Here is an 11432-nt window from a genome sequence, read left to right as displayed (position 1 = left end):
TTCTGCTTACTATCCCAGTCAACCGAATCACATATACATTGTAGTAAGGACATTGGTACCAGCTCATGGGTTCGGCATCCTTTTAACGGTTCATTTACCGTTTAATTGACGGTTATTGTGATAATTGTCACTTTGGTTTAGAAAATATGAGGAATGCAGGGGTGAAATTTACAGGTAAAATCATGTTAGGTAATGTTTGTCATAGATGTAAGCATTGATGCATAAAGGTAGGTATATTTTGTTGATGTCTTCAGTGTACTCACCTTAATGTGTACCTAAATAGGTAAATACACCTTCGTATATACACCTACGGGACAGGGTAACAGGTAAGAACATTTAGTGTTATTGTGACACTGTCCGCGAGACCGTGGGTTGTATTGTAACACGACTGACTCACCTATCAGGTAAACAGTCATTTTTGGTAGTATATACCTGTGTGACACACATATCAGTTCATTCATAGAATGTAAACCATACTATACACATGTGTGAGGAGTATAGACTATAGTTCCAATCAAGGTAGGTACACTTATATACAATATAGATTATTTTCCATACTGACTAAATAATGTTTTATAATCAACTCAAACAGGTTTTAATATTTTCCAATTTATTACAAGCAGCGATATTTTACTTCTATGTACTTACTTATTCAGATTGTGGTGAAATAACTAAAACAGTTAACAGAAATTACATTGACCTACATACAAATGCAATACAAACATATGGAAGAATATCGTGTAAAACATAATTCATTATCGTGGTCAGCTTCATCCAATTATTGATTCTGCTAATAGGGTATATCATCATGCTGAACAAGATATATAAACAAACTGTTGTGCCAAAGTGTTTTAAGGAATCATAAAAATAATTCCAAAACGAATTCAAAATTAAATAATTTCTCAAAACAATATTAAAGGTTTTCCTCGTTTGGTTCAGTGTTTAAAAGAGCAATGCCGGCTAAACAATAATATGTTCATCATAACAGTATACGATAGCAATCTTCATTGTTCAATCCCGTAATAATTGTAGTAACCAACAATGAAAGTGAAATTCCATGTGTACTGATGCTTTGACATTGATAACCACAGCCTATATGGAAAATCTGTTTTCAAAACGCTGCCTATGTTTGACTTTTTTGAACAATGTCACCTAGTCTAGTATTGCTTCTAATATATACAGTATGTGGCATTACATAATATGTTTTCTCCAACCAAGGTTAGTCTTATGCATATTTATAAAGATACCTGTTCTGGTCTCGTTCGAATGATTACATAATTGATTAGGTCGGCGAACGCACCTACCCAATATATATATTATGAAGGTACAGGGACATACTGACGGGACGCCAATGTGTTTTTTTTTTACGTCTGTGAAAAGCCAATTGATAAGTTTTATATGACTATGTGTTTCAAGTCAACAATTTATCTTTCATTCGTGTTGATATAGTGTCTGGTATAATATACAATACATGTGCAATTTTCTGTAAAATATTTGGCACGTCAGCGTGTGTGAGTGCAAATGTAGGTTGTTTTTATTTTCAGAGATATCTGATAAACAAACTTGATATAACATACACAATTATATACATTAGTGTCAGTTCACAAAGAAGTGTAGTGTTACCTATTTTGTATATATGTCATTTTGACACCTGCCGTACCGGCTATACTTATCAAATCTCTACCGACCATCACAACTCTAAAAATACACATAATGCTTTTTTTTTCTATCTGTCAAATGTTTGATGATCCTGAACTTAGTATTACTATAAAGGAACTGTTAATTTTGTTCTTGACAGATTAGTAAATGTACCTGTGTTCCACATTTTGATATCAAAATCACACTGATAAATATTTAAAAACTGGGCCAATGATAGCCCTTTAATCCTGTTAAGTCGGAGAGATATGTACGCGAAACTACAATTCGTCCCTATCTCTTATTGATAGTATATGACAGGCATTGAGTAGCTTAGGGTTGTCTCTGACGCACGAGATGCTTTGCGCGCGCATAGCTCCCCGTTATCAAACACTGTAGGAATGTCATATTTTTTTCTTACATAAAAATAACATAGAGGTATATTGTGTTTCTGAAGGCTTACCAAAATCTATTTTAGATTATTTAGTAGACGGCTTTAATTTGTCGATTATTATACATATTAATCAAATATGTATAATTTAGCATAACAGTTGTGGAATGCAATTTTCAAATGGTCATATTTGGTAACAAAATAAGAAAAATGTCATGCAAAAGTAAAATACCTTAAGATGATTTTGCAAAACAATGGTAAAATTGCAAGATTTTAAAGAAATATGATTTTAAAATGTTGTACAGTAGCAATTACAAGTTTTGACGATACACTAATACAAATGCGGGATTTCCCGCCTTAAACCCGGACATACATAAGTTTAAAGGTTGACATGCTGTATGACGTCATCGAGGTTGACAACACAATTTGGGGTATAAGTACCTTGTCACAGCCCGAGCTGAGCACTACTGGAGACATTCAGCACCGAACAACTTGATAAATACTTTTACTTACATTTAATTTCTTATAATACGTATACCTTCAGTCGGTTTTCATCAAATACCTAATACATGCAATCTTTAAATGTAAGTTACATTACATTAGCGTCTTTATTCATTTTTTTTTATTTCATTTTTTTTTCATTTATGTTTTGTTATATATTTCATTGAAACATTATACTTTGCACTTTAAAATTATTTGTTAACATTTCTGTGAGTCATAATTTATATTATTTCAGAACACTCTTTCTGTAACTAATGTGTAATCATTGTTGTTATTTTTTTCCAGACTGACAATGTACTGCGACCGACAACCAACACCATCCCCCGATATCTTCGGCTATTCAGCTAGTCCAGCTAGCTATGTGTCGTCGACAACTGAGCAGTCAAGTTTGACAGACTTTGAACAGGAAATCATATCCCTGTTAGACGCGACCGGTGACCAAGCGGTGCCAGATGCAGAAATTGAAAATATTGTGCCTTCGTATGAGTTATTTACTCAGTCAATCTACTCGAGTATTGCGTCTGAAAAGTGTGATGATTCGAGGACATTTACGAATCTTACAAACTTTGTACCTTCATGTTCCCCGTTAGAAGAAAGTGAAACCCACGAGCAGAAGACGTGTCAAAATCAAAAGTTCCCGCCAAGTTACGAAGAGCACGTGTCACGGTCCGGATTCACAAGTAACATGCAGTCAGCATCTGACCATAGTATGATCTACAACCGAGATGAAGATCGTCTCTCTGATATCATCGACTGCATCTCCCACAATGAACCAGATCGTACCATTCACGGTGAGTGCCGATTCATTACCGTCATTGCACTTTTTGTTTATATTTTTGAGGCATGTTCATTAGCATAAAAATTCAGTTCGTCATAATAGATATTATTTTCATTCTTACTGTCTGACATCATATATGACTTTTTACAGAAGCATATTGTTGTCATTAAATCGCTCGAGGATTAGAGTACTGTTTTATATACCATAAAACGTACAAGAAATACTTCAATTATCTGCTTTTAAGAGAGCAATATAAGACTTAGACCCATTATGTCAGTTCTAACAATGCTGTCTATGACATTGAATGTTTTAAATAAGTTGAAGTTTCTGTATGTTAGTTCGTTTGAGGATAGTTAAAAAATAATCATCAAATTTTCATTGTATTATAATTATTCAATTATCTGCGTGGGTTTATTCATCAGAGTCATTAGCCATGCAAACACGTGTGATTATATGCCTAAACGCGAAGTTAGAGTTTAATCATGTAGAAATTGAACACTTTTGGGGTGAAAATCGCTCAAGCATGAAATGTCAGACAGTGCAGTGTGTGGGCCTATATATATACATGTACCCAGTGGTTAAGGTGTGTAGTGGCATAAATACTATATTATAGGCAATGTTATATGGTAGAAGGGTAGGTTGGCACAACGTCGGAGATGTAAGATGGATGACAATGAGCTATACTGTAAGATGTATTATATTGTATTTCAATAAGAGAAGTCATTATTCATGTAAAAACTGAAATATATCTTATACCTTCTTGTTTATTTAATATCTGTTTTATATAACAATATTTCAAATGCCAAAAAATATCACCAATTTGTTTGTGTTTGTATTTTTAGTTCCGTCCCGAATGTCCCCCAAAACAACACCAGAACTATCTCGAGAGGACCATTTAAAACGGATTACATCTCTTCTTGTCGGTAAGGAATTTTTTTAAATTATTCTATGTTCGCCAGCTTTTGGTAGGGAAACATATTCAATATTTCAGCACCGGATTTTTTGTTAGCGTGCATGAAATTAAGCTATATATGTCATTTGAAAACGACTTCATCATGTAAACTTAAATGCAATGATATAAGCGATATGAGCATATATTCTCTTATTTGGTATTGCAAATATAAATCAATTTGACAATTAATAGGACATTTTATATTTTGTTTTTAAGGAGGCGGACAAATCAAGCTCTGGCAATTTCTATTGGAAATTCTGACTGAGAGTGGTCATGATGATTGTATCAAATGGGAGACTGGTGGAACGAGCGGAGAATTCCGAATGGTTGACCCTGAGGCCGTCGCTAAGAAATGGGGTCAACGCAAAAACAAGGTCACCATGAACTATGACAACATGAGTAGGGCGCTACGATATTATTATGACAAAATGATTTTGACGAAGGTTGCAGGTAAAAGACACACATACAGATTCAACTTTAACGCGATAATTCAATCCATGCAGAGCTCTTCGTCTTCTTCCAGTACACAAGCAGAACAGCTACAGAATTCATTATATAATGGTTGTTCTTCTGCTTCCGTCCATCATTACCAGCAAAACCATCCGCAAACTTTCCCTGGTAGTGCATATCAAGCAGTTGCATCAGGGAATATAAAAACAATGTCACACATTAAGAATGTGCGAAACGTTCAATGTAGTCCCCACGTGCAAAACGCGCAATCAGTTCCGAACAGACAATCACTTCCCAACGCACATGCATACTCATCATCTAGCGATGGACTCCAAACTACATGCTACGGACGTCAAATGAAGCCTTCCTTCAGTAGTTGTCGTTATGCAGACATGTCTCGCAGCTCCTCGTCTAGTCCGAGAGATGTAAAACCTCTTACATCTTGCCAATTTGCTCAAAACAACACAACCTCCTCCAGTACCTACTCACCACAGACAATCAGTGCCTCAAGTCTTCCATCTCGGGTGTCATCTGCTTCCGGTTATACTATTGGTTATACATCAAGCCTTGCGCAAACTCCAAATACACAGTGCCATCAGAGTCAAAATGGGGCTCTTTGTCATCGATCACAGCCAAGGGCTATCCAAAGGTATTCGCCGTATCAGTATGTGTCACAAAATACACACAATTCCTGGTAACATAGATACCCAAATTTTCCGATCTTTGATCGCTAAAGAATCATTAATTAAGCCGATGACCTGAAACAGTCTATGGAAGCTGTACAACGCTTTTACCTAACGACGAAATTGTTATGCCATTTTTCTTTATTTTTGTCTTATCATAGTTCCAAGATGAATAATTAAAACATGGCATGAAAATGACATTCAGAAATGAGCTTAGCAGCCATGAGAGAAAGAGGAAACGCATGCGTATTTAATTGTCCACAAAAATCTTTTGGGACAAGGTCCCTTTTACTTTCCCTGTATAAATTATATCTCTCTATGGGATTGTTCATATAGACAAAATGAGTCAATAGGATTACTGCCAATGTTCGGTAAGATATTGAGTATCTCTTAACCGATTTTTAAAAAATTTCTTTAATATCAATATATCCGCTTTTCTTATATACATTTCTACCTCAATATGCAGGCATATTGAGCTTCCGCGCAGGTCGTGACAATGGCTACATATTCTTTTTATAAATTTTATTTTACAAATGTATTTTTGTCTTTTCTTTGAAAGAAATCCATAGAAGTCCATCAATTCATTTTGTATTTTCATGTTTTTCTCATATTGTGTTTGATTCATATAACGATATACTGAAATATATCGTTTTCTCGAAATATGTTTAGAAGGTTACTTAATTATTGTCTGCTTAAACCAAATGAGAATGCTGATAATTGGTCCGATATAAATATAATATAGTTTTGTAATTAATTAGTACATTTTCTCCTTTAATCTATGAATTTCATTTTGGAAAACGTTTCTTTGTTTAACTTGAAATGCATATAATACACATGGTTGCAAGTAGTATTCCAATTTTATTTTCGATTTAAGAAGTATATCTTTCATACCATAAATATTTGTAATATCCTAACTAACGGGACAACGCTTAAAATGGCCAGTATTAAATAAATATAAATGGCAAAGTTCAAAACATATAACATATCAACTGATGCATACCATATGTGGAAAAGAGAAATTAAGGTCACTGGTTAATACCGTAGAGTCCCGGATGTACTGCGATATTTGTTTCTTATTTTTTTCTGATACACCGCCATATCTAAACAATATTGTTTTATTTATTTATGTTGATGTAATGTAAATGTTTCCGTTGCATAAATCCAAATTGGTTGCCATATGATATAATGTTGAAGTTTATTTTTTAATAAAATGCAAAAAAATGAATGATATTGTGATGTTTTATTATATTCATTTCGACAACTTCTTTTTAAACAGATAAGTGTAGTTTAATTAAACATTTCATATAACGTTTTAACTAGTTAGCATCCCATCCTCATATGTTAGAGAAATACACCGTAGATGTATTGAATAAGCACAAAATTGATTTTGAATAAATTTTAATCAGCTATACAACATATGTAGAAAAGGTCAGCACTACAATTTACAAAACATTTTGGGATAGTAAATGTTATTACTAATTACGTAGTTATTGCGTTTACATTAGTTTGACTAGATACATGGATGGCTAGTTTTTTTCAGACCCAAACTAATTTAATGTTAGAAAAAAATCTTTAGATTTAGAACGAACGCTAACAGACAAATCATTAGGTCATTTGAATGTCGAAATTATCACATTAGGTAAATTATCGGGGTTAGTGGAATACATTCCAACTCCATCTTGTTTCAGAAGTTTTCAAAGTCTTTGTTATCATCCAAAGTATATTTCTATGTGACTAATGTATCTAAAACATAGATTTGTTGTCGCTGATGATATTAAAAGGCAAAATAAACTACCTCCGGGCAATGTTTTTTATATTAGTTTCAGTGCAAACAGTGTCCTTCGAATCGAATGAGGTCACATTTTAAGGTTTTAGAATAATGTTATGATACTCAATGACGCTTACTACATATTGATATCAAAGTCATATCCCTGTCACCTTAATAGTAATTATTAATGTATTTTTAAGTAGTTTAACATTTTAGATATCGTAACCATAAACATTTCAACTTAACTTAAATCACATCAGAAATTGAGAAGCATGGAAAGTAAAATACATTAGATGAACATATGGAATTCTTTCGAAATGAAATGGTTAAATACCTAAGTAATTGGCTGATAGATTCGATTATCTTATGTTAGCGATCTTGGTGTAAGACGTTCTCTCTCTTTGTGTGTGAATGTGTTAGTCACCTTGTTCGGGATTGGTATGATAGATACCAGAGCTGAGTCAGTGACCACAATGCTGAAAGATCCGTGCCTATTTGCACGACTATGTGATACATTTTCTATTGGAGAACATTTTAATATCATAGAAAATGATAGCTTAAGTCGGTAAAAATGGTGTGAATGTATCCAGTATAATTTCTTATGAAATGGAAAAATAAAATCTCTCGTCAAAATATGTCTGCGTACGAAGAAATTAATTTAAAGTATGGAAATTCTAAAACGTCCTCCCGGCTCACTATGTCCGTGGTTACATTTCCACGCAGCCTCGCTTTCAATGCTTTCAACTTTTCTTTACTTTAATGGTCAGAACTGGGAAACTAAGCAGAACTTGACCGTCGTATTAATATGTGAGAACTTTTGGAAGGCCAATGAACGCATTTAGACTGGTTTTCTTTGCCCGACTTTTTCTATTGGAGAACATTTTAATGTCATAGAAAATGATTCCAATATCTTAATGTTAACGATTAATAAAGATACGGTAACCAGATACGCCTCACATTTTCTGGTAAAATATTGTTGTGCTAATCAGCGCAAATTGTATTTTCTGTAAAACGCTAGTATTACAATTATTACAAGTTATGTTAACATTGCACCGATCCGTTTAAAATCACGTTTGTTAAAATTTAATAACGACAAATAAATACGTAAATAGTTAGCTGACACATACTTAATTACTTATACCAATTTATATTGGTCTTGCAACAATTATTTTTGCAATACCAATCAGTTTCATACTGCAAATTTATAAGTGGGCCAGTGTATCTTATTTCAAAATTAAATGCTTAGATCGTATTAGAAATAAGAATAAGTATCATTCTGGAAAATATAATTTGATATGGTATTTTGCCAATTATATAATTTCAAAAAATATGTTTTAATCGTGTTATTTATTTGTGTCTCTGTGACTGGCTTAATACATTGTAAATTAATTTCGAAGTTAGCCGTACTCTGACGATGCCTTAAGTTATATTCATACACTGTGAACGAGAATTTTGTCAGAAATTGTTGCAGAATACAGGGATAACGCTACTGTGATAAAAATGTTATGTTTGTTTAACTAACATAATATTGAATCACGAAAAGTCGTGGTTGTGTGACATTTTCACCTCAAGTACAGTGAGTTTCCCGTCATCTTGAGTTCCATTCTCGTGAAAATAGTATGTACTATATGTACAAACACTCTTAAGTTTGCAGTCTTTGTCAATGATCAATATAATATTCTTTGCCATTTCATATATAATTTGAAAAAAATGTTGAAGATACATCCACTGACTAAACGTGAAGAATGCAAATTGCAAATCAATTTTCAATATGTTCATGTTTAGTTAATTTACTAATAACACATGAAACTTTTTTTTTTCATATTTCGGCGTTTAGTTTGCATTCTTTGTCACAAACACAGATACATAACATAATTTGAAGCGATACAGAAGACCGATATATCTGAAAGCAATATTACCACACTTTTAAGTTTTAGTTTTTATATTTCAGATCTGTATTCCCAAACTATTATTTCCAGACGTTGTGTGTTTCCGCCAATCTGGTTTTTCCGTTGTCTGACTCATTAAAACATAACTTCTAACCTTACCGTATCATGTACACACTATCAACCTTAGGCCACAAAGCCTCGTTTTGATAACCATCGGCGGGGTTATATCGTGCGCTTTGACTCATCTTTCAGATATAATCGTGCAGTGTTGCCATCGTTATATGACTTTATGATTATAAGGTCAATACACATTTATGTGACCTCCTTAGATAAAATGGATCACGCTAACATTGCCGTAAATTGTTGACATCACCATGTCTAATTTCTCACCTGAATCGACATGCTAAGACAGACATTATGAAACTATCTAGAAAATGTATCAAATTTCTAATACGGAAATATTCTTTTCGGGAGGACACATGTTCTCATACTTTCGTAAGCAGTGCATCATGTACTTTTATGCTGCCAATACTATAACTTTACACAAACCATAGGAATATAATATGACGACTGCAAGAAAATTAAATTTTTGAAATATGAGGAAAGTGTGTACTCTTTGTCCAATTTCTGCAACTTCTTTTCTTATCTTTTTATTGGTTCTCATATAGAATACATCATGCAATATTTGTAATTATGTATAAAATGATGTTATAATTTAAATGTAAGATATTCACCTCTTATACATAAGTGACATTTTAACCAGTAAATATATATGAAACAAATTGAAAATAAAAAAGAAATATTTTGAAGTTTGCGTTTTACACAAAAATACGACCTATAGTATAGCCGATATCACGTGTAACAGCTTGGTTATCAATTTATAAAACGACCCTTTCAAACACACATTCAAATATCACAACCAACAGTGAATTGTGTTATATATCAACTACGAGTAAATATAATGTTGAATTAGAACTTGTATGATTAACTCTACTAACTGAATGCAAAAACGGGTTTTTGACGGGAGTTCTCATGCATAAATCCTATGAAGCTCACAAACGGAACTCTTAAAAGCGTGACAATTTTTTCAATGCGAGAAAACATGACACATTGTTATGTTGAAAGCAAAATAAATAAGATTTGGTGATGTTTTATTTGTATGCGGTTGGTAAGAAAATATGATATTTCCTGTAATCTTATATGTTTTCTCAACACTTCCAATGATCTGTATCCTAAAATAGTATTTTGGGGATTTTCATGTCGATAAGCATTCCTGAACAAAACTGTAACTAGTGTCTGTAGTATTTCCTTAGTTCGCGTGTACTGATTGTGTTTGATTGTTTGATTGATTTGTATATACCCTGGACAACATATGCTCCGATTGCATTTAAGTCGCCGATTTCAATTGCCTTATGTGCTGACATGGAATTAATGAACAAACAAAATATTTATGTACCTAAAATTACAAAAGGTGAAAGGTGAATTCTTTTTATTTATCTTAGAAATCGATACGCTTTTTTCAATCATGCTGTTTTATCACAGAACATTTCGGCTTGTTTGTTTATAGAGGTTATATCTCAATCAAAAATATGATACTAATCATATTGATGCAAATAATTAACAAATACAGATATATTTTTTAACTAAAAAAAGTCATAATCAATAAAAAAAAATATTTAAAATCGGGGCATTTATTAAGCTTACCAATGGTATATCCATTACTATTTGTTATACTGGTGTTACTAAAGTAATGAAAATACATTACTTTATCATTTGAAAGTAAATTATTCTGTCAAAGTAGGATTGCTGAGTGAATTTTCCGTCCGATTTTTTGTCCTAATCTTTCCGCAAATTCTCTGAAAATCCTTTTCATTATACATAATTAGAAGATATTCAGTTCAATATGTAGTAAGAATTGGACAAAAATGCAGGTCGCAAAATCACTCAGCAAATTTACTTTGACAGGATAATTTACTTTGAAAACACAATGTGTTTGATGCAATCGCATTTGATATAAGCTTGAAATCAGATGATTTCCATGCTTTATATTAGCACCCCTGTATGGTAACTGTAAGTTTCTATCGTGAATGATTGAGCACGGTGTCGAGGTTGGTATCATCTGACACACATAGCATCTTAATATGGTGCCATGTCAAGACTATAGACTCTTTACAAATGCACGTATGTATTAGGATGTGTATTTACTAGTGCCTATACCAAACCACTGCAATTTCAGTTCAAGCAGCTTCGTTGATGATATCATGAATTATATCTATGGTATTACAACTATTGTTTGTTTTGAAAGGTGTGATTTAATTATGTGTTAGACAGTGCGTTATCAAAATAGTTCTCATGCCTGAAATATTATGTAACACTTGAGGAATG

The 11432-nt window shown here is 32.9% G+C and overlaps 1 protein-coding gene across 2 annotated transcripts; it reads left to right on the top strand.

Annotated features, from left to right (window-relative positions):
- The first annotated feature begins 360 nt into the window (after positions 1 to 360).
- On the top strand, positions 361 to 6620 carry LOC138317465 (uncharacterized). Of its 2 annotated transcripts, none has more exons than XM_069259146.1 (4): positions 361 to 519; positions 2813 to 3318; positions 4148 to 4228; positions 4474 to 6620. In XM_069259146.1, exons 2-4 carry the CDS (start codon positions 2820 to 2822, stop codon positions 5403 to 5405), a joined length of 1512 nt encoding a protein of 503 aa, XP_069115247.1. In that variant the 5' UTR covers positions 361 to 519; positions 2813 to 2819; the 3' UTR covers positions 5406 to 6620. The 2 variants fall into 2 exon arrangements, with proteins under 2 accessions (XP_069115247.1, XP_069115248.1); XM_069259147.1 differs by lacking the exon at positions 361 to 519 and adding an exon at positions 2458 to 2610.
- Positions 6621 to 11432: the final 4812 nt, after the last annotated feature.

Source organism: Argopecten irradians, chromosome 3 (assembly GCF_041381155.1).
Source record: "Argopecten irradians isolate NY chromosome 3, Ai_NY, whole genome shotgun sequence".
Taxonomy (NCBI): domain Eukaryota; kingdom Metazoa; phylum Mollusca; class Bivalvia; order Pectinida; family Pectinidae; genus Argopecten; species Argopecten irradians.
The sequence above is the reverse complement of the archived record's forward strand: the minus strand, read 5'-3'. Positions and strand labels throughout refer to the sequence as shown.